Here is a 25,462-nt window from a genome sequence, read left to right as displayed (position 1 = left end):
ATATAAGAATACTTAACTTCAGTAAGGTCCGCTGTGTTTGCTCTGGGCTGTCGATACAAGACTGTCCCCTCTCTGTCGAGGTAGGGTACTTTTATAACACTGCCATCGCAAACCAGGCGGATGTCGACTATCACATGATCTTAATATTAATCATTATTTATTTTAGGTTTGTTGACAAAAGGTATGTTGACACACCCAATTTACAATAATAAAATCAGTGACATTGATGGTCTACGTATTAATAATTTACAATAATAATAAGCGACTTAAATTGTCAGTTTACACAACATTATTATTTCACATAATAGCTATTGCCAACTGTATGTTGACAATAGCTTAGTATAATGTCACTCTTAGTGCATTGACAGTATTTAATTTACAATGAATAATTAGTTACCAGTATTGACAATTCACATAATATTATTTATCGTATTGTCACATTCCTAAATATTAAATTAAACAACATACAAGAAAAGATACTATTCAAATCATACCCTTTCCGTACATTGACAGTATTTAATTTACAATTTTACAATGAATAATTAGTTACCAGTATTGACAATTCCCATAATGTTATTTATCGTATTGTCACATTCCTAAATATTAAATTAAACAACATACAAGAAAAGATACTAATTAAATCATACTCTTTCCGTACATTGATATTGAATCCGGAAACGGAATTACGATTCTGTTTTAAATATCACAACAAACATTTACTTCAGACTCCCAAGTTTATGATTAGATGAATTTTAGCATAATAATTATGTATCCAATTTTATCGTAATATAACACGTGCATACATTTCTGCGATTCATTGTTATTTATATAGAAGATAGATATATAATGTTATTCACTCAACGATAGAACTAAATCCATTCAGTCAAAGAATAAAACTTACCACGTAGTTAGTACCTACGTAACTAAACGCCGTGCGCCGGTAAATAAAACGCGAGCGACGCCAAACAAATGCGAAACTCGCTAGACGATGATAAAATACCCGCGTCAAATTTTTTTCAGCACTGTTCTCGCTTTCTTCATTTTAAACTTTTCGAATTAATGGCCTCTCTTCACTCATACATCTCGTGTTCAAATTGGACTATTTATTCTACGCGCGCCTTATAATAATTCAAGAAAGATTGTAAAAGTTTTTCAAAAATATTTAGTAAATACTAAATAGTATTAAAGTTCTAAAAAGCCTACGAGAACGTAACTAAGTTCACGACAGTTAGTTATCTTGCAACAAAACGTCGAGGTTTATGGTACGATTACACCTAACGAGTACAGTGTCCTCGGCCGAGTACTCGGTTGGTATAAACACTTTAACGAGTGCAATTTCGCCACAATTTCTCAGCCACAGCACTGTCTCGGCCGAGTGACATTTTACTGTCTCGCTTCACTACTCGGTAGGTGTAATCGTACCATTAGACGTCACTGGCAGACGGCAAATGTTCCTACATTTGACGCTAGGTAGTCTATGAATAGCCTACTTTTCTATGATTTCACATCACCCAAAGTCTAATATTTGACGAGTATTTGACATACCGTCGATTCAGGATCGAACCGAGAGTACAATCACTCTACTTCACTCTGACGTAACTTTAGACAAATGTCACTATTAAAAGACCGTTGAGTTGAAATAAATAAATTCATTCACTCAACGCAGAAACTTATTCCATTCATTCAAAGAATAAAACATACTACGTAACGAAACGCGGCGCAGACCCAGTAAATAAAACGCGAGCGAGGCCAAACAAAAGTAAAACGCGCTAGACGATGATAAAATACCCGCGTCAAATTTTTTGCAGTTCTGTTCACGCCCTCTTCATTTTAAACTTTTCAAATTAATGGCCTCTCCTCACTTCATGCGCTTTGAAAAACTAAATGGCCGAGCGCTTTACAGCGAACGGACTGCTGGCACTTTTGCTCTTTAATTTCGTCTTCCTTTTGCGTTGGCGGGGAATCTCTACACATGCCACCTCCTGGAAGCGGAGAACAGCCACCTTCTATGGCTACTTTCATTGGTATTAAAAGCTTTTGTACAGTGGACGCGCTGAGTAAAATACATAATTGCATATTTTCAAACATATAAACTCTACCTCATTTCTAAAATAAAATTATTTCAGTTAACCTGGTGTACCTGTTCCCTTCCCATCCTAGTATAAAACCATGACGCATAGTATAAGCGTCAGCGCTCTAGTTAGGGCGTTTGTGCACTCATCCATATTCGGTTCGTATTCGTGTTTTAATTAAGCACGTATAGAATCATGAACCCCAACCTTAATATCAATTTTTTAGTAAAATATTTTCTTTGACATAAAAATATATTATTTCTGAGAGTAAACCCGAAAGTAATAAAGCGGTACAGCCGAGCTGCGCCATACCGTGACATTGTACACATAAAGAACCACAATTATCCGTTTGTAGCTCGTAGAGAGCCAAAAATGTTTACTGAAAAGCTACAGAAAAGGGTGTGAACATTACTTTTTATAGGCGCATTGCGTTAGCGTTGTCGTTCCAAACTGGAGAGGGTTTTTAACGCTCTCAAATGCGAAGTTTCATTACGGAAGGTATTTTAGGAATTGCGAGAGACGTTGAAATGATGCGGTTTTTCAGAAGACCATGTTTTATGTTATTCCAGACACGTCGGGCGTATTTAAGAGAAAATTGAGTGTTCAATTAAACTGCGTTAAGAAACCTTTACTTTTTCCTGAACTTGTCTTTTTGAACCCCAAAGCAAAAAGAAGGGTGTTACAAGTTAGAAGTTAGACCACTATATATCTATGTTTTTATCTGAGGCGTCCAAAGGGATAGACATAAATAGGATTAGACATTTTTAATGAAAAATCTTTTCCAAAATTTAAAGAAAAATTAAAAAATATTGTCAAACACTATAGTTTTAAAATATATATAAGTTTTATTATTGTATAAATTCACCGTATCTTAAATAATGTTTTCTTCTATATTTATGTTTAAAATTGTTCTTATGTAAGTGAACTTTTGTTCTTTTTTGAGAAAATAAAGTCTTTAGACCTAATAGACATGGACAGTACTCGAGCAAGGAGCTCGCTCATTTACATGCTCCAGTTACATACACCGTGTACCAGCACCATTTCATTATACAACTAGAATTCAATTCAATTCAATTCAAATTTCTTTATTGCGAATATGGGTAAACAGTGAAGATGTTACAAAAACAAAAAGGTACAGCCAAATTTTTCCTATTAGCATGCAATATTATGTTATGATATACCTACCTAACAACGTGTACATAGTTTTGATAAAATTCATCTTCATGATGCCCGTGACATTTGCGTGGATTCAGGTTTTTTAAAAACCCCATAGAAAGTTTTTGATTTTTTGGGATAAGGTAGCCTATATTCGCTTCCGGGATACAAACTACCTATATTTATGCAAAACGTGAAATTCGGTTTAGCGGATGGCTGTGAAAACTTGCAATATATAGACTACATTTATTGTTTTAGTATGGAACTCTGCATTTGTGTTATATTAAACTGACTGCTGATACCATCAACTGAGAAAAACATTTTGGTTTTAGATGCCGCCATACCTGGTAATATCTAAACGATGAAACATTAATTATTTTTTGCGTTACTTATTCAAGAATTTTAGTTGAAAAATCTCCAATTAGTGAGCTCTGGCAAGTGAACAAGATGTACATTGAAAAGGGGAACGGTTGGTTTGAAGGGAAAATGAATAGCATTTCATCAGTCAGCCAGGTTGAGTTGCTGGAATTAACTCGCTTCGAACTTAACCACAATTGAGCTACAAAATATGAAGTAGTTTTAATGAAGCGGTGTCTATTGAAGTTTCGGAAAAGATGGCAATTACCGTAAAATAATTATTTTTAAGCATAATAAACTACCGGGTAATAAAAGGCCACTCGAAATTGTAAAACTTAATTTACATTGATGTTCAAGTAAACATTATTTTAATGTGAACGATCGGGGAGTGCTATAGACTGGCGAGTGGCGACCTCGCATCAGAAAGCGCAGCGTCATTGGAAGATCCAAGATAGTAGACAGTAGACACTAGACAGACTACATCAAACGAGTCGCAGGGAGCCGCTGGATTCAGGTCGCGCAAGACCGTGGCGTGTGAAAGTCCCTATAACAGACCTACGTCCAGCAGTGGACGGCTATCTTTTGATAATAATGTTCAGGGAGTGCCGCCGCTACTCAGGAGAACGAAATACATAATATAGGAGTAAGTCATTTTGAGAATAAATCCGAACTTCCTTTGGAGGTAGGTCGGTTTTGTTCTGGAAATGTGTGGCGGGAGGATGCTCCGCACATCCGCACAGCGCTGTGCGGGTGTGCGGGGCGTTCCCACCCCGATTAAAATCTCGACCTGTCGCGTACTATACTTTAGATTTTAGAAGCATGAACAGGATTTATTGATGTAGATCGGGGTACTATGACTGCTTCCATGAACCTCTTACAGCCGTACTCAGAGTCGCTAATCGTTACTTAAGATTGAGTTAAAACGAGACATATTTATGTGAGAGACATAGCTCTGTCTCGTTTTAACTAAACTTAAGTAACGATTAAGCGACTCTGAGTACGGCTGTTAGACTACTGGGCGAGCATGCTTGAGTGGCTTGTTAGATTTTTTGGTGACAAACATTCTCTGGCATTCAGTTATAATGTCTCATGTAATCGCAGTATGAGGATGAGAATTTTTATCACCGATAAATGCCACTAAGTAAATAACAAGCAAGAAGTTGGGATACAGTTTAATTACCCGCCAGTTTAGTTCGTTTGAAACTGCACAAGATGAAGTTTTGTCGCCTTCAGGAGAAAGACGATAAGTATTAACTAAACAATTATCCAACTATTTTAATAACACAAGTAATTAGACAGGAAACAAAATATCGCTAGGGATTTAGTTTTATACTGTTGGGAAAGTTAATAAGCGATGATTTATTGTTCTTGTAAATTTTATCTTTGTTATTGGACATTTTTATACATAGGTTGTGTACCTATGATATGAACAACACACACATATTGATTTACATCATAATATTTAAGATTTACATAAGATAACATAAGATTACATCATTGTCATAATATTATTATAGTATCTAGGTTTATGCAATCACTAGCGACCCGCTCCGGCTTCGCACGGGTAGCTTATTAAATTTTTTGTAAGGATCTGTAATTTAACAAAAATATAGCCTATGTCACTCAGGAATAACATAGTGTTCTACTGGTGAAAGAATTTTCAAAATCGGTTTAGCAGTTCCAGTGATTACTTCCTACAAACTTTACCTCTATAAAATATTAGTATAGACTAGTAATTAAATTTGTATTGATATATCGGGATACTAAGACGCACAAAAGGCGCAAGAGGAGCCATAGTCACAAAATAGGAAAACGCGTTTTTACCTAACTACACCAGAAGGAGGGTAATATTTTCCGGGTGCAGGGATGCACATCTTGTGGCTAATGCGACTTTGGCGATTCTTGCGGTCATTCACGATCTTCTCAAGATTCAAAACTCACCGTCAGAGTCGAGGCGCGTCTTCTTTCTTTATAAAACCTCAAACTTAGATTTACTTTGGCATAGCGCTGGCGTGCGCCGCAAGCTCAGCACCGGGTCCAAAAAATATTACCATAGAACTACAATTACTCTTGTATACATAATATGTTAGGTAATCAATTAAATTATTTTTTACTTTTTAGTGTTTGTGATTATTGAAGTCGGTTTTTATATATTTTTTTGATTTTTTTTATCAGTACCTATATCAATTTCAACTGTAGGTAAGCTAAGTTTAGCTTGTTATCAAAAAGACTCGACTCGACTCCACTCCGTCTGTATGCGTCGGTCCTCAGACTTTCCAGAAAACATACCCAGTATTTGTGGCAACTTGCAATGTAAAGTTCATTTGCTGAAAAGTCTGCATCATATGGCCAACAACGTGAACAGATATGAATTCACTGTAGGTGCATAAAGCTAAGTTCAGTGGTTATCGTCATCGAACAGACTCGACTCGACCCCATTCCATCTGTATGCGTCGATCCTCAAACTTTCCAGAAAACATACCCAGTATTTATGGCAACTTGCAATGTAAGGTTTATTTGCTGAAAAGTCTGCGGCATAATATGGCCAATGACATCGTGAACAGATTTGACTTTTTCCATTTACGTCTAGATTTATTGCCAGCTGCAGTGCAAGTCCACATATTAAATTCCATAAAAAATTTAAACCGCGGACTAAAATGCTCGCAATGGAACTGCCGTAACCTGAATTGAACTTTAAGGTTTCAACAGACAAGAAACGCAGTTTTAGCAACGTGCGGTGACACTGACTTTAGTTTTAAGTTTACGTAATTAATTATCGCCGGTACTTTATCTTACAAATCCAACAATTATAGAAAAGTGTACAATAGACTTCCTACTTTAAATAAAATATGTGACTTTGCAAAACGCATATATTATGATTTAATATACCTAATAAAAGAAATAGATACAGTAGCCGGCACCGACAGAAAACATTTTACATCGAGCTTAAGAAAGAGCTTTCGGCTTCGTAGAGCGTTGTCTCTGTCACTCATACTTATATTAGGTACGCAACGGTCACGGTACCTCGATTGCCATCTCAACCTGTCGCGGACTATACGTATGTGACGTTTTGCCGGTCTCAACGACAGAGACAACGCTCTACGAAACCACTATCTCTTTCCTTGCGGGTACTGCAGGTACATCACCTGCCGTTGCAGATAAGTTACCGTCACGATTTGTGTATTCCAAGGCTTTATAATATTATTTATATTAATGCACCTACAACTACATGAAAAAATCTAAAAAGAATTAGTCGCCACTTAACGTAAAAAAACGAAGCCAAATGAATTCTCCGTTAAGAAATAATAAATCTTACGTCTATCCGATATCGCTGTTTGAATAGGGACGTCCATCATTTTCACTTTACTGAATGCCTTTCGGAATGTGAAAGACAATTTCTCCGCGGCCTAAAGCCTAACAATTATAGCACTAGGCCATTCATCACGGCTGACTTATGAGCCAGTTAGAATTTATTATGGTATTTGTTCTATATTGCAAGCTGTGAGGGAAATATTGGTTCATCATCATCATCGGATTCCATCTTCAAATTTTAATTCACAAATCAGAAAATGTAAAATAAAATATATACTTAGCCTCAATTCTCGAACCATTTGTAACGAGGAGTTTGAAACGTTACATAAACAGTAACTTATACAATCATGAATCAAACAAAAGCGAAATATTGAGAGAAAATATGGTGAAAATTGAAATAAAGCCTTAGTTTCACAGTCCATTCACGAAGTTATTTTGTCCAATTTATTTTTAGGGTTCCGTACCTTAAAAGGAAAAACGAAACCCTTATAGGATCACTTTGTTGTCTGTCTGTCTGTCGAATCCACCTACCCCCCAACGGCATCCTAAGCCGTGGTCCGAGCCCCACAGGAGGCGCCCTTAGGAGGACGTGGCCTCCGACCTCTCAAATTATTTATTCGAGCCCTAGGGCTCACCCTCAGGCGGAGCTTCGCGCTCGCCACCCTCCCCGGTGACGCTGTAGCGGCCAGTAGGGCCTACACACCATAGTCAATGCGGAACAACACACACACAAAAAATCCTTGTGTTGCAGAATTTCTCCTTACCTTATAGGCATCAGGTATGTTGACGGGCTCGCCGCTCTCGGCCACGTAGCCGACGATGCCGCTGCCCCACGGTATCCTGATCTCCTCCAGCTGCTCCATCTGCTCCGGGGTCGACTTGGAGCACACGTCGAACAGCTTCGACACCAGACATCTGCCAACAATAAGTTTAATTCACCTGAAAGTCAATGGGCTGCGAAGCTGAAGTGGCAATGGCACATAGTTCGAAAAACCGATAGACGTTGGTTTCCCAAGGTGCTGAAATGGCGACTTCGCACCCGAAAGTGTAGATAGAACATTGAAGGTACAACACTGAAGGTGTTGGTAGACCCCCACTAGGTGAACCAGTGGTGGACAGACGACACCAGACGATTCATAGTCAGTGATCGTTATTCCCTGTGTTGGGGACAATTACATGCAGAGAAACTTTTAGTTTTTATAAAATAACGAAGGTCTGGCCCTCGCTGACTCTATATCTATAAGCTAAAACTTAAGACAGTATTAAAATGAGATTCAAAGTATGTTTATATGCAGAAACATTAAATGCATGTTTAATTTTAACTCTGAGACTTCTAAGTCCAAGCAAAATCAAAGTACGGTATATAGAATCTCAACCTACAAGTCAGTAACGATCACGAGTCAAGCCCCCGATAGGGGCACAATCAAATTCGAGTTGCCCATGGAATTTACCAATCGGCGAATAACAAGAAGGATAAGTTTAATAAAAGAGGGCGGACGACACGTGCGGTCAAAGTAACCGGGGGAAATAATTCTTGTACAAGGTTTTTAGGGTTCCGTACCTCAAAAGGAAAAAAGAAACCCATAAGGGTTTCTGTCAAAAAACCTACATATATGGCACGTGGTAACCAATGTGGTATAGATTAAAGGCAGTTAGGTAGGTCTTATAGCACAAGTACCTAAAGGAAAAAATCCGAAATACATATGTGAATTTGTGGTTACATCACAAAAAAAACTAAATCTATCTGTATATATATAAAATTCAAAGTCTTGGCTGACTGACTGACTGTCTTATATATCAACGCACAGCCTAAACCGCTGGTCCTAGAGATATGAAATTTGGAGGGTGTGTTCTTTGTAAATAGTAGGTATCCACCAAGAAAGGATTTTTCGAAATTTCACCCCCAAGTGGATTAAATGGGAGTTTGAAAATTATGCAGTGCGCGCAGACGAAGTCGCGAGCATAAGCTAGTTAATATATTAAAAAAGATCGAGAGTAATGATTAATAAACTTACTCTATTCATAAAAATAAAAGTAAAACGTTAAACTTGCAAAAAGTTATACAATTTGAGAGAAAAGATCTTGGCCACCTATTTTAAATGGAATATGGACAAAATTTACACGTGGAAAAAATTCTTAATTTTTTTTGCTTTTTGGCATTTAGTGCCAAGTCAAAACTAAGCATTTCGCCAACATCAAATTTTATTAAAATGTAATAACTAAGAGACATGTCACGTATCAGTACTTGTGGTGCCATTTTAATGTCACAACGATTAAGGGCCCGGGTGAGCTTACGGGTAGACAAGCGCAAATAAAAACCTGGAAAAATAAATGAAAAAACAAGACCAGTGATTCAACATCACCGACATCAATGTATTTACTATTTGCCGTTGGGGAAATCTGGCAAGCGAAATTCAATTATATACTGCCATTGTGAATTCGTCAACTCGTCAACTGTTGACTGCGAACCAATTTACCTATTTAATTTTAAAAATATTGTAGGTATACTGGCTGATGCCCGCGACTTCGTTCGCGAGGATTTGGCTTTTCAAAAATCCCATGGGAACTCTTTGTTTTTCCGGCATAAAAAGTAGCCTATGTCACTCTCCAGGTTTTTAACTATACCAATGCAAAGGAAACAATGCAATATGAGAGGAAACAGAAGAAAAAGACCGTATAAAATCATTTGGTACGGAATACTAATTATTTAATACATATAACCTGATCCTAGGGAATAAATAATATTAAAATTATATTAGTCCGATTCCGACTAGCAAATCACAATTTCCCTATTCATTACTTTATCTTGAAGGAATCCCGATATTGGCCGTGACGTGGCTCATTAAGAACACTTTAATGCCATCTTGCGACACTATTCTCATATTATGAGATCAGATTATAGTCCCCATTTCGCCCATTCATCCTTACGGATAGGATGTTACTGTTATTTTATAATGATTTTTCTTGGCTCTACAGTCTGCTATAACTACCAGCTGTAGCTAACAAATATGTTCTTTTCGAGAGTACAGACTTTGAAACTTTTAAAAGTTAGCTTAACTGCTCGATGGCAGCTTCAAGCTGTTGACTCTGACTGTAACAGCGGTTCGTGTATGTTGATCACTGGCTAACCGCTCGAGCAGTCCGTGTATGGCCGGCCTTAAAGCTCTTTTAATTCCAGAAAAGTCACTTTTCTTGCTGAATAATCACTATCCATATCAAAAATGCGAAAGTGTGTTTATTTGTTGGTTTGTGCTTCAATCACGCTGCAACGGAGCAACGGATCTGATAGATATATAGTTAAAGCCCTGGAGCGTGACATAGAACTAATGATGCGCGTGTATCTTATCCGAGCGCAGTACGCATTCTACTTCAAACATGCCTAAAACACAATAAAATCCTCTGAGTAAGTAGTTACCTCGTCATCAACAGTGATGTAAATCGAGACAAACCATTTTGATACTTACTATTTGAAAATACCGGTTACCTACACCATAAATATTCATCTGCGATATATCAAGTTTCATCGACCATGTAACTCAGTAACTTATGTGATAGGTATATAAGCAATAGCTAATGATATTCTAGTGGCACGTGGCAGATTTATTGGACGAGTTACAGAAAAAAGTAAAACATATTAATTTTAAAATCACTCATGAATTTTAATGAATGGAAATATTGGTATAAAAACTTTATAATAATGTATATCATTCTTCAAATTATTGTAAACCAGTATTTTTTTAATTCTGATGGTTAATTTAGATATCCATTTGTTCGTAATTCTATATGTTTTCATAATAAGCTTCCAGGAGACATATTGGCCATGTCTCTCAATAAGTTAAGATAACTTATTGAAAAATCCTATTATAATGTAAAGGATTATTTAAATGATAAGAAAGCTTGGGAATGAGTTGCTTAACAGCTTTGTATTAGTTCTAATAAGTTTAAGTGATTTTGTAAAGTGGTGATAATAAAAAGAATACTGTTTTAAAGCTGAGGTGTTTGTTGTGGGCTCTTCTCAGGCCTGGGCGCGTTTGGAACCCTCGTAGCTTCAGTTTTAAGTTTGCGCAATAATTATCACCACTGTATCTTACAAATCCAACAACTGACCATTAAAAAGTGAAATTTATTACCCTTTTCGAATAAATTTTTTGAATTTTGAATTTTATTATTTTCTAGAACGTATTTACAAAATTATATCGAGTTGGATTGGTTAATAATATTCAAATGAGAACCAAACTACATTTGTATGGAGCGAGTGACGTAGAGTTCCTTGTCAAAGTTTGTAAAATCTATTAATTAATAGTATAAGTACGTACCTTATATACACATGTTTTATACGAAAAAAGTATAGTGTAGTAGCTGATGCTCACGACTTCGTACGCGTGGAATTAGGTTTTTTAAAAATCCCGTGGGAACTCTTTGATTTTCCGAGATAAAAAATAGCCTATGTCACTCTCCAGGTCTTAAAATATATCCATGCAAAAATCACATCAATTCGTTGCTCCGTTACGACGTGATTGAAGGACAAACCAACAAACAAACACACTTTCGCATTTATAATAAGGGCACTGATTTACATTCGTAGAATCCTATTCTGGTGCTAGGTTGGTGCTCCAAAATCTATCCTGATTCCTGAATAACAAATGAAGCTTACAGTATCAATCGGCTTTGCCGAACAATCAGATTGGGATATTGTTGGTGACGACCAATGTCCGCGCTTCGCCGCAATCCGCTACGCTTTTATCAAAGTCGCTTTTCCGTACGATGATAAAGGAGTTTGCATAAATTGCTTTTAATTCATTTATTTAAATCGTACCTCCACTCTCCAGTAGAGAAGGAATTAAGAAAACGTAATTATTCTTTCTTATTATGTAAAAATACTACAAAAATAAAGGTTTTTTACTTTTTGATTGTCAATTATGGAGTTCGTAAGATAATGATGTAATGGTGATAATTAAGTAATTACGTAAACTTAAAACTAAAGCTACGAACAAAATATTAAATGTTTACCAGAAGATCTAGGATCTTAATCTATACTAGCTGATGCCCGCGACTAAGTCCGCGTGGACTACACAAATTTCGAACCCCTATTTTACCCCCTTAGGGATTGAAATTTTCAAAAATGCTTTCTTGGCGGATGTCCAGTAGTTTGAGCTGTGCGTTGATAGATCAGTCAGTCAGTCAGTCAGTCACCTTTTCGTTTTATATATTTAGATAATATACCTAATATTATAAATGCCAAAGCGAGTCTGTTTTTACTGAACAGCTCAACAGCTGAGCAGATTTTGATGAAATTTCACGCAGAGAATCATACGGAAAAACCAAGAACTCGTAGGGGTTTTTCAATGCTGAGGGATGATTTATGCCAGACCATGCCTTGCCACGTTCGAGGCACGTCCGACGCGCAGACGATCCACGGATTGCAATTTTGTATAAAGAAACGTTACACTGACGAGGCTCGTAAGACTCGGACTTGGCACGGTCTGATGTAACTTCATACATTTTCCGATCTGAGTGACTCGGACGTGGCACGGCTCGGGCCCGGCACGGTCTAGTAAAAATCATCCCTAACAATACGCGAACGAAGTCGCGGACTTTAGCTAGTATAACAAATGCTTACCTTTCAGCCAATAATAACGAATATTACGAATTACGAGCATCCTAATAAAGAGCTTCTTGTCTTACAATCTTGTTACTGATGGCAGTGTTCTGCCGCAAGATTTGTGGCGCTCTGCGGCTCTACAGAAGCTGGGCATTATCCCGAGAATAATGGCCACGATCAATTCATTCCTTCACTTAAATGAGCTTCCATTTTCAAGCTAAGACTAGAATAGTTTATCAAAAAGCGGTTTACTTACCGTGACTCGGCGTCTTGGCAGATATAAAACACTATCAAATAGGGGATCTATTTTGGGAATTTTCTTTTTTTTTCGATAAAGATTTAAAAGGTTTTGTGGTTCTGATTTACAAATCAAAGCCAACGTGCATAAGGACAGTTATTATGCGTACAATCTGAGAAAAGACTCGCCATATCTGCTATTTGTAAACTGTTAAAGTACGGTTTAACTGGTTTATTTTCTATGATTAACCGCCGCACTCAGAGTCGCTAATCGTTACTTAAGATTAAGTTAAAACGAGACAGATTTATGTGAGAGATATAGCTCTGTCTCGTTTAAAACTCAATCTTATGTAACGATTAAGCGACTCTGAGTATACGGCTGTTAGGATGATCTAGGATGTTATAGCACGTCACTTAAATGTACCGAACGTATAGCAATTGATATTTAGTTACTTATAACGCTCATATTATCTAACTCTAAAAAACCGGCCAAGTGCGAGTCAGGCTCGCGCAATGAGGGTTCCGTACTACAGGCGTATTTTTTCGACATTTTGCACGATAATTCAAAAACTAATGCATAAAAATAAATAAAAATCTGTTTTAGAATGTACAGGTGAAGACCTCTCATATGATACCCCACTTGATATAGTCACTCACTTCGAAAGTTGAAAATACTAATTATTAGTTCATGACCACAATTTAATTTTTTTTTGTCTAACCCTAAATTCACGGTTTTCAGATTTTTCCCCAAATGTCAGCTATAAGATCTACCTACCTGCCAAATTAGATGATTCTAGGTCAACGGGAAGTACCCTGTAGGTTTCTTGACAGACAGACAGACAGACAGACAGACAGACAGACAATAAAGTGATCCTGTAAGGGTTCCGTTTTCCACTTGAGGTACGGAACCCTAAAAATTAGGAAAAGAAAAACCTCGACCACCTCGACTGTCCTACAATAAGCGGTATTCAGTGATATACGAGTAGGTATATCGTTTTAAATTAGATTTAGAAATGAAGTAGAATTTCCTTATACATATTATACGATAACCGGGCTCAAACGTCGATATTGTGGGTACGATAAGTATAAGTTCAATCATGATTTAAAATTATATATACCAACGAAAAACATTGTTCCTTATTCCACCCCCGTCCTTGGAGAATTTGGCGCATGATTTTTCTATTTGAACGTGATTTTCCCGCTCCTCTTCCCATCCCCATTCTATCCGACCATGACCTTAACCGCTGAAGAGTCAATTGATGGAAGTATTTCGATAAATTACTCGGTCTTTTGAAGCCACAATTGTGCGATTTCTGCGAAATAGGTATAGATACGAATTTTATTTCGTGCTTTTGAAATTATATTGGAACTAGCTGATGCCCGCGACTTCGTCCGCGTGGATTTACGTTTTTCAAAATCCTGCGGGAACTCTTTGATCTTCTGGGATAAAAAGTAGCCTATGTCGTTCCCCGGGATGCAAGCTATCACTGTACCAAATTTCATCAAAATCGGTCGAACGGATGGGCCGTGAAAAGGTAGCAGACAGACAGACAGACACACTTTCGCATTTATAATATTAAGTATGGATTTTACTTGGTTCATCTATGGTACGCGACAGGTCAAGATGGCAATGGGGGCGCCCCGCAAAGCAGTTTGAGCTGTGCGTTGAAAGATCAGTCAGTCCTTTTATATATTATTTTGATGTAAAAACAATTTCGACTTGCCAAGGAGATACATAGTTCGAACCCCAGGAATGGACATAGAATACTTTTATCCCAGAGAAACAAAGAGTTCCCACGGGATTTTTGAAAAACAAAATAAAGACTTTTGAATAAATAAGTAAGGAGCATGTCGAATTTTTCGTACAAGTAACAACATTGAAACGAATATACCTAAACATCTTTCTTTACGAAGGGAGATATCTCCATAAGGTTCGTACCAATATTATTATCCCTTAATAATCTCAATGACGAGTCCGCGACAGAATTCGATACACGGAATCCCGCGGGGCGCATACAAAAGTGATGTTGAGAAAAAGTATAGGAAAGTGGGGAAAATAAGGGGAAGTGGGTTCTAAGAAGTTCCAAGATAGCAAAATGTCTTATAACATGTTTCTAGGTAGAGACTAGAGTAAATACTTGATCATTTTGGATAACTTTTTCTAATTTATATTAGTTACGCGTATAATTTCCTAGAAGAAAGGTTAGTGGTTTCTAAGCATTCCCAAGTTTTTTTATTATTATTTTTCAGATAAAAGTTAGCCCTGGACTGCAATCTCACCTGATGGTAAGTGATGAGACTATCTATGATGGATGCGGGAACCGATACGCATCGTACCGGAACGCTAAATCACTTGGCGGCACGGCAGGGTGGTAACTAGCCACGTCCAAAGCCTCCCACCAGACCAGACCAGAAAATAAATTATAAAATTCCAAACCCCTCCGGCCCCTCCCACGGTGTGGTGCGGGTGTGCGGGGCCTCATACCCCGATTGCTATCTTGACCTGTCGCGTATAAGTCTAAGTCAAGCAAATTGCTAATGGGCGTGGCCGCAATTTTAGTGACGTGAGCTGCAGACTGAAGACTGAAGTTTCGAGCTGATGGTACCTATATTTTTACTTAAAATACGTCAAATGACGTCATTTCGATGTTAATGAGACATGGTTCCAGCGCAATAGCAATTTGCGGGACTTATACTATAGTTTACGATTAAGATTTTTTGACTAGCGAAAGCTTGTCACGTTGCCATTACTCACAATGATGTCAAGCGTAAAAGTGAATTCAATTAAGACTGAGTGTTCCAATGAAAAAAATGTCTAGACACAGACAGTTCATAGAACGTACAGAAAAAACGCAGCGAAGAAAGTGCGAATGTCTTTCTAAACGTGCGGTTGACAGGTTCTCTTTAAGAAATTGTCTCCAAAAAGATTTATTACTTTACTTTTCTTTTATTGTACATCATCTTTGATTAAACCATATTTACTAGCTGATTCCCGCGACTTTGTCTGCGTGTAATTATGTTTTTCGAAAATCCCATGGGAACTATTTGATTTTCCGATAAAAAGTAGCCTATGTCACTCTCTAGGTCTTTATCTCTACCCATGCAAAAAATCACGGCAATCCATTGCACCGTTGCGACGTGATTGAAGGACACACCAACAAACCAATAAAACAAACACACTTACGCATTTATAATAAGGGTACTGATTATAGCTAGCTTATTCCCGCGACTTCCAACGACTGGACTTCTTAAATTATAAACCCCTATTTTACAACTTTAGGAGTTTCAAAAATTCTTTCTTAGCGGATGTCTACGACATAATAGCTATCTGCATACCTAGCACGATCCAACCAGTAGTTTGAGTTGTGCGTCGATAGATCAGTCAGTCAGTCAGTCACCTATTCCTTTTGTATATTTAGTTATTCCAACTAGCTTGTTCGCGTGGATTTAGAGCTTTTAAAGATCCCGTTAGAATTTCTCAAAATCCTCTTCCCTCACGGAAGGGTCAAGGGAGTCTACGTTATAAAAGAAACCTACTGTCAAAATTTCAAGTCTCTTATCCCAGGCGTCGATTTATGCTGTGATAGGTAGATCAGTCAGTCAGTCAAGGCAAGTCTTTTTACATTGTATAGAGGATAGAATATAAATACCTCAACATAGCTGTACTATGTTTTTTTAAATCTTTTATTAACAGGCTTTTACATTGCTGTTTGTCAGCCCTATTGTACCCCATCTTATCCCTACTACTTACTTATAGGGATTATAAATGCGAAAGTGTGTGTCTGTCTGTCCGTCTGTCTGTCTGCTAGCCTTTCACGGCCCATCCGTTCAACCGATTTTGACGAAATTTGGTACAGCGATAGCTTGCATCCCGGGGAACGACATAGGCTACTGCGTTTATCCCGGAAAACCAAAGAGTTCCCACGGGATTTTTAAAAACCTAAATCCACGCGAACGAAGTCGCGGGCATGATCTAGTTCTACAATAATTCTAACTTATCTTACAATCCCAATGTTTACAATGATTTAACGTTTTAATTCTGAACTTTCTTTGCGAACAATATAATAATCCTGTGACAATAAATTATTATTTAAACTGACTCCATAATGAAAGGGCTTCGCTAAAATTAACATGCAAAACAACGCTGTACACAAAAATCTAATTTGCATATATCCTAAAATAAACAGATTGCGAACTTAATTTAAATAAGGGTAAATCTATATGAATATGCAACGCAAGGGATCTAGTTCAAGTTTAATTTAGGTCAAATAAAATAATTTAAAAATCCTTTAGCTGCTATGTTTCATTCTGCAATGAGTATAAAATAATTCGCTATAATATTATTCATTTAGTTAGGTATTTAAATATGTTCATATTATGTTCTTTTCATGAATACTTTTTATCTTCTTTGTTGTACTTATTCTACCCTCTACAACCTCTCGCACTGCCAAGGGTCACTGATAGAGATCTGTTATAGAGATAAGTGATTCCTTGTCAACTTTTACTTTCTTTTCCTCTGTATTGTAAATGTTTTTGGTACAAATAAAAAATAAAATCCATACTAATATTATAAATGCGAAAGTGTGTTTGTCTGTCTGTATTTCTGTTCACGGCCCATCCGTTCAACCGATTTTAACGAAATTTGGTACAGGGATAGCATGCATCCCGGGGAAGGACATAGGTTACTTTTTATCCCGAAAAATCAAAGAGTTCCCACGGGATTTTTGAAAAACCTCAATCCACGCGGGCGAAGCTGCGGGCAACATCTAGTAAATAATAAATAAATGCCAACGGTAATACCACAAAAAAAAATTAAACCAGTTTAAATAGTAGGTATAAAAATAAATTAACGTTTTGACATTTTGTTGAATAGGAAATCTGTCAAATATGTAAATAAAGACGCGTTTAACGCTTGTTCAAATTTTTAGGCTAGTGTCGAGTTATTCCAATCATGTTCCAATCAAACTTTTTTAATTTTTTTACTGAGAGGTACCGCTGACAACCGCTTTTTATGAGACCAAGTTTTAACCTACAACCGTCATTAGTCCGTGAGAATTAGTGAGGTCCGGTTTTACGTCGACTTCGTTTCTATATTATGTTATCTTTCTCTCTAAATATTGCAAATCGGGTCGGCGAAAATATATTAGTTAGAGTAAATAAATGAATGAAATAATTTATTATATAATAATATAACTTAGCTACAATATGGTACAATTGGCAGAGCGTTAACTCAGGTTTAAACACACGCAGCGCGCGACTGCAGCGCGACGCGACGCGGCGAGACGGGGCGCGGGCGTTACGAGTTATAGCATAAAGTACAAAATATACACATTAAGACGCTCACTGTAAAAATAGTATGTGATAGTACGACCACAGATAACTAACTTTCAAGTTCAGAAGGATCACTCCGCATAGATCTTTAAATAAAATAGTTACTCTTACGACGATCCAAGAAAGTGCAATTCAACTCGAACAGTGTTGCCGTTGCGATCTAAAATTTAATAAGTGCCTCCTTTTCTATTGCGTAAATTCCTGTCTTTTATCTCTCTCTCTATCTCTCTCATAAAAGGAAGTCTTGCAAAATTTAACACGCGTGCGCGCACTCAGACATCCTGTCGTGCAGTCACCATCGCCAAGTCGCTTCCGTCGCGCTTGTGTCTGTTAAAGCCTTAAACAGTATATGCGGCAAAACGAAGCCAAGGATGCGTCTTGTTTATCTACGCTTCTATTCAATGAGTCACAACTCAAACTAAACACTGGCTCTTTACAGTACAGTCAGTCATGAATGATAAAGTTATACCTAAATAACCTTTTGGCCGCAATTTCGACCGCATTGACATGTTTTTTTAATCTCGTAGCAGCCCTTGGGAACAAATCATCAACTCGTCGCCGGTCCACTACTGAGACGGGTTCCCACAGTCTGCCGCGCTGGCCCAGTGCGGATATGCAGACTTCACACACCTTTGAGAACACTATGAAAAAGTCTCAATGCGAGTTTCCTACATGTTTTCCTTCACCGCTAAACAAGTAATATTTAAATGCTTAAAACGCATATAATTCTGAAAAGCTAGAGGTTCATGCCCAGGATCGAACCCCGAACTCCCGAATAGATGGCTGACGTCATAAACACTAGGCTGTCATAGTCTTTTTTCAGTTTAAAGTGTTTCATATTCGAAAAAAACCTTTTTCATATGAGTACTTTAGGTAGATATATCTTTGTTGTACCTATTTAACTCCCTTTACATCCTCTCGTGCTTCCAAAGTACTTTGTTGTACCTATTCTACTCCCTTTACAACCTCTCGTACTGCCAAGGGTCATGGTAGAGATCTCTTGTAGAGATAAGTACTTCACTGTCCACTTTTTCTTTCTTTTTCCCTTTATTGTTACAACTTTTTGGTACAAATAAAACACTATTCTTATCAGTCATTTCAATATTCATATTCCAAAAATGATGTTCCGGTTTGTTTCAGTATATCTTATTCCTTTATCTCTAAATAGCTCTTCAGATGTTTGAGACATAGGCAATCATTGGCGTGTCATGTACAATATTGTACTGCAATATCTGAGGATGACTGTACAATGTGATACATGATTTGATTCGGAAAATACGCGTGAGGAAAATATTTGGAGAGATGGAAATAGAAATGGAAATACAGAAATAGGTTAGTTAAAAGCATAACTAATTTGTTAAATTCAAACATTCCTATGTCAAATTCTCCAAACGTTTTTAAGCATTTTTGCCATAATGCTATATGATAAGCTTTAACTTAATACTGGGTCCAAAATTTTGAGATTCTGCATACAGGATGTAATAAAGACGCTAGCAAAAACAAAGACAGGTGATAGTACTGATGATTACTGATAAGATACCAAAAAAACGCGAATGAAAATAAACCCCGTATTTTTAAAAGTTCGCAATGTATTGCAAATTAAACATCTAACTAACCCTAGTAGGTCAACAAACGTGGCGTAAATAGTCGTCTACGACACGGCATTGACCCCGAGTTTTAGCTATACATTGCGGGTTTGAAAAATACTAAATCACTATAACTACAAGCATAATGCAAATGGTTATTGTTATCGAATTGTGTTTAGGTAGTTTAGTAATAGCGCTAAGATTATGCTAATGCGTTTTAATTACAACCTGTATAAATTTTCCTAATTTAGCGTTAGATCACCACAAAGAAATAATTTTCAGAAATTCCAGACAATCGACGCTGGGTATAGGTACATAGCGTATGGGTAATCTATAAGTATAAAAGGAAAAGCTAACCGACTTTCTAACTGACTGATCTATCAACGCACAGCTCAAACCACTGAATAGATCGTGCTGTGGCATGCAGATACCTATTATGACGTAGGCATCCGCTAAGAAAGGATTTTTGAAAATTCAACCCCTAAGGTGGTAAAATAGGGGTTTGAAATCTATGTAGTCCACGCGGACGAAGTCGCGAGCATAAGCTAGTAAATTAATATATCTATTAGAAACAACTAAGTAATATTTTAAATGCATAGAATAGATTTTAAATTTCATTGAACCAAATAATAAAATTCTCCAAACGTTTACAATAGCACGTGGCAATGTGTGTGCGTAAGCAGACGTAGGTATGTATCTTTTAATCAATGACGTCATCCTTGGAAATTACTGCATAAATGATAGCGTTTATGCTTACGTATGTAGGTGAAACATTCGTTTAAGATCTAAACACTATTTATATACTTACCTACTATTCTCCGGGATGCAAGCTATCTCTGTACCAAATTATCAAAATCGATCAAACGCATGAGCCGTGAGTAGGTATCATTACCAGTAGAGCACACTGCAATTCATTTGCTCTGAAATAAGTTATCCTCAGGGATTTAAATGTTCCACTAGATGCGGCGCTTCATAGTAACATGTTCCAACGAAAATCGGTATCCGCACTCCTGTTAATAGTAATTTGCTTTATACTTGCTTCCCACGGTGCGTGTTATTGCGGACGGACGCGGACCAGCCTGCGCCGAAGCACCACGGGAAGAGTATCGTCTGTGGCAGCACAGTACACGTCCGTCAAGGTGCGTCCGATCCGCGGGAGTCGATTACTTCAGATGGCTTCAAATCTTAAGACCCATTAAGACTGACACGCACCGTTGGAAGAGCCTTGTGAACGGGTGCGTGGATGTCCATGGTCGTCCGACCGTGCGTGATAATCCGCAGAATCACGCACCGTGGGAAGCCGGTAGACGCAGTCCGTTTCCACGAACATAGATAAGTTAGAACTGACTAGGTATAGGTACTACAGCTCCCAATACTGAAATATGATAACATGAATAAAATGTAACTCTCTCTCTTATTCCGTTTGCCGTGGAGACCCTAAGGGCCATGGAGTCTTAGTGCAAACAATTTTTAACGCGACATTTCAACGCGATTAATAGCCTCATCTAGTGACAGAAGGGCTGGCTCATTTTTTGCGCAACGGATTAGCCTGGCTGTCTAGCGCGGAAATAAAGCCAGTATTCTTGGCAGCATTCCACGCGGGCATGATTTGATTGAATTAGATAAGGCTAGTTTTAAGTTTTAATGTAGTATTTTCATTTAAAAAAACGTGAATAGTAATTTAGAGTATTCGCGCGAGTTTTATTTACACAAAGATACTGCGGACAGGAGTTCGTTGAAACATGTTGCTACTATGAAGCGCCGCATCTAGTGGAACATTTATATCGCTGGTTATCCTGTTATGTTAAAATGTGTCTTGACAGGGTCGCGGGAAGGTCAACACGTGATCAGACACGTGTTTCCGCTTCTTTCAGGAAGTTGTCGACAATAGGTTGCTTTATTTGCGGAAACATGCGTAGGGTTTGCAGATGAGCTGGTTTGGAAGCTTTTTGAGGCAATTTTTTAAATTTATGTATTACTAGCTGATGCCCGTGACTTCGTCCGCGTGGATTTACATTTTTCAAAATCCTGCGGGAACTCTTTGATTTTCCGGGCTAAAAGTAGCCTATGTGTATAATCTATGTGTAGCCAGGGTATGATCTATCTCCATTCCAAATTTCATCCAAGTCCGTTCAGCCGTTATTGCGTGATTGAGTGACAGAAATTTACATTTTCACATTTATAATATTATAGTAGGATAATCATCGACTCAGGATCAAACCGACAGATTCCTCACTCTAGTTCACTCTGCCGACAGTCCCAACAGATTTAATACAAAGAGTAATAACCAACCAACGCCTAATATAAAACTCCCCAAATATTAGGCAGTGAAATGACCTTTATTTGTGCGTTTGTGGCCTTGAAGACGTCCTGAGGACATTTTGCGACTCCATATTCCCAACATTGCGAATGTTAACTGTTTATCCCAGCCAAAAATCTCGGTTTCTCTGGCCTTCATATAAAACAGTTTGTACCTACCTACTTTATTCTTCGCAATATGAAACTTAGTAATCCTCTGAAATACTTCGGAGTGGAACAAAGACATTGCGAGGTTTTGTCGTATGAAAGTATTATAAAATGTAAGTACACGTTTTATTATAACCACGGTTACAATGTCGCAAATGGTAAAAAGTTGCCAGAAATGTATTCATAGGGTTGCTAAATTTTTCACAGATACAGAAAGAAAATGTTTTTATTTTTATTAGTAACGATTTTTATTAGTAAAGATATTTTAAATATGTCAGGCACTTTTTTATATTTTGTGCGAGAACATACGGAGTCTACCTTTTAAAATCCTACAAATTATTAAATTGCCATATTTTATTTTAAAACATGCCTTTAGCAAATATTTTGTAAGTACAAGAAAATATACAGTCAAGACCCATTTTGAACAACGCCTAAATAACATGTATTAATCCAGCGGGCATATTAGAACTACAGGGAAAATGCATGCAAAAATCTAATTATCTTACATAATAAGTTAGTTATGAAGATAATTAGATTGGTTGCATTTTCCCGGTAGTTGCAATTGCCTCGCTAGACTCTACCTACTATCACAGTCCCAAAGTAGTTACTAAACAATATAGGTCAGAGGAATAGGTATGAAACGCATAAGGCGCAAGAGACGCGACTAACGCAAGCATACAGTCTACAGACAATTTGCATGCCGTTATAATAGGTAGGTACTATAATAGCAAGATTCGTCCGGATTAGGATTGATGTGAAAACACTGTCCTCACGAGTTTTTACGCACGTTCGTGGCACTGCCCGGTTAACCCCTAGCAGCCCCTAGCATAAAAATTTTATAAAGTTAAAGTAAAGTAAAAGTAAAATATGCTTTATTGTACACCAAAATCAAAACAATAGAAATATAACAAAGATAGCATGTACAATAGGCGGCCTTATCGCTAAAATAGCGATCTCTTCCAGGCAACCTTAGGGTAGAGGATATTATAAAAATCAAAGAAAGCGGAAGGGGTGTACACACACTATTCCTCTCTTATTTACTGTTTATTATATATATATAATAAACAGTAAATAAGAGAGGAATAGACGACAGATAAGTGGAACCCAAAGTAAAAAATTTAACTGCTCTCATGTAAAATTGCGGACTTGTAGATCCGACATTGTTGATAAGTCGGTGATATTTTGACACCGCGACAGATAGACTCGGCTCGTAAAACGTAAACGCAGCTTACAACGCCGCACAATCGGAGTGGAATTTCCGCTCGATTTGTCTGTAGCAGTACCACTAGCGTCGAGATAAATGGAGGAGCTGGCGAACAAAACGGTGTTGAGACTTGACATTTGTCTGTAATTGTACCATTTTGATCGATATCGCCAACATAGTATTCAATTTCAGCACATAATACTATCACGGTCCCGAAGTAGCTACTAGAGGTCAGAGCAGTAAGAGATACAAAAGGCGCAAAAAGCAAAAGCAACGAATATTTTAATACGAAAAGACTTCAGTCTATTAGCGTCAGGCGTCAGTACTATACGCAAGATTCGCCTTCAGCTCATTATTCAGGAGAAAATAGCCACCAGTCCGTAGAAGAACATCGTGGCTAAAGAATTTATGCCAATGGTACGGAAAGAGTATCCGATCTCTTTGCCGAGCAGCAGTGTCCATTTCAAGGTGCAGATAGCCCTAATGATTGCCAACCTCCGATAAGAGACGACATTTCAAGAAGAAGATGGTTTCAGATTTGTATTCAGTGGTTCGAAATCATCTGGATTAAAGAAAAAAAGTATTTTGATCAGATTTGTAACTACACCGTTGTTTGGCAGCTCCTCAATGTAGCTCTAAGCGCTAAGCACAGCTTTCCATAACAAACGGCTTATGTTAACGAGAGGAAATACCCCAATGGTAGACCACAGGCCGTGATGTACATGATATCTTACACCATTGCCTCAGTTAAATGGAGTGTGTAATCGGAGACAGATTGCGTTGAAACCTCTTGCCCGACCCCAAACGGGATAAACACGGCCCGATTAGTCAAGTTACTTGGATTACGGCCAACAATCATCGATAAAACTGGATGTATTGGCTCGAGAAAAAGATCTATTGAAGAGCGTAACCTCGTTTTTTCTTTATTAATTTTTATTACATACTAGTTTTTAACCGCGACTTCGTCCACTCGTCCACATGTACATCACTCGAGGATCATATAACACCGGGATACACAGTTTCCCTGTATCTCCTATGGTTTTGGATTTCCCCATACTGATTTCTATCCCAGTTAAGAAAAACACCCCGAATATCAGAGAAAGAATTTTCAGAATCAGATCGTTTATGTTCATGCATCCAATCTTACAAACTTTACCTCTTTATAACATTAGTGTAAAAAGATGTTTTTATAATTTAACATGATTTGTGTTAATTTGGATTTAAAACTAGCTGACCCGCCTCTGCTCTGCTCTAGCAAAAATTCTACCTTAAGTGTCTACTACCTTACAGAGTTTTTTTCGCCGCAGTAGGGTACAAAACCTGTAGGTACTAGTTTAGCTAGGCTAATAGTTCAATCGCGGAGCTGGAACGAGAGCTGGACGCTGACGCCCACCTGCTCCGCAGAAGAAGACAGGGGTGAAGAAGGAGACATTATGCTCACCTTCTCCCACCTTTGGTATTGGGTGTAAAACTGTGCCGGTTCAAGGTCAGGACGTCTCAGTCGCATCCGATATCCGGGTCCTGAGACGCCTTTACTTAACGCGGATGGTACCGCTGTTTTTTAAGTGGGTATGCTGAAGGCTGTAAAAATTTCCAGTGAGTCCCACAAACCCGCTCTTATGCGGCATGCGTTGCATTTTTACCAGCGGGAAAAAAGGCTAATAGTTCAACAATAGGTTTGAACTAGAGGTGTCAAATACAGGTTCATGTGTGTATCACAATATTATCACGTGTTACAGACAAATATTTAATAATTATTAACGTTACATTATTTTGTTACAAAAAAAAAATTGCTTGAACCGTGAGGCGCAAGCAGAAAAATGGGTGCAATCGATTTTCGACCTTATTGACATACGTCAGAAAACAGCATTTTAGCAATCTATGAATTATACTGAGCAAGAATATGACAAAAAACAACTTTCTCATAACCGTCAATAAGGTCGAGATTTGCTTGCACCGATTTCACCATGAGGCGCAAGCAGATAAATGGGTGCAAGCGATTTCCGACCTTATTGACATAGGGAACAACATTTTAACAATCTATGAATGATACCTACTGAACAAGAATATGACAAAAAACAACTTTCTCATAACCGTCAATAAGGTCGAGAACTAGGGTATAGCTTGTATTTAACTCGAT

General features: G+C 37.7%; 1 protein-coding gene across 13 annotated transcripts in view; it reads right to left on the bottom strand.

The window, feature by feature from the left end:
• The window catches only part of Pde11 (Phosphodiesterase 11), a 232,146-nt gene that overhangs the window by 40,752 nt on the left and 165,932 nt on the right, over nucleotides 1–25,462 (bottom strand). For all 13 annotated transcript variants that reach the window (XM_069504882.1, XM_034978574.2, XM_034978581.2 and 10 more), the window contains one exon: nucleotides 7,661–7,811. In XM_069504882.1, coding sequence (XP_069360983.1) covers nucleotides 7,661–7,811 — 151 coding nt within the window. The remainder of the gene's footprint in view (nucleotides 1–7,660; nucleotides 7,812–25,462) is intronic.

This window comes from Maniola hyperantus, chromosome 19 (genome assembly GCF_902806685.2).
Source record: "Maniola hyperantus chromosome 19, iAphHyp1.2, whole genome shotgun sequence".
Classification (NCBI taxonomy): Eukaryota; Metazoa; Arthropoda; class Insecta; order Lepidoptera; family Nymphalidae; genus Maniola; species Maniola hyperantus.
Note: the sequence above shows the minus strand (reverse complement) of the source record. Positions and strands in the feature narration are given on the sequence as shown.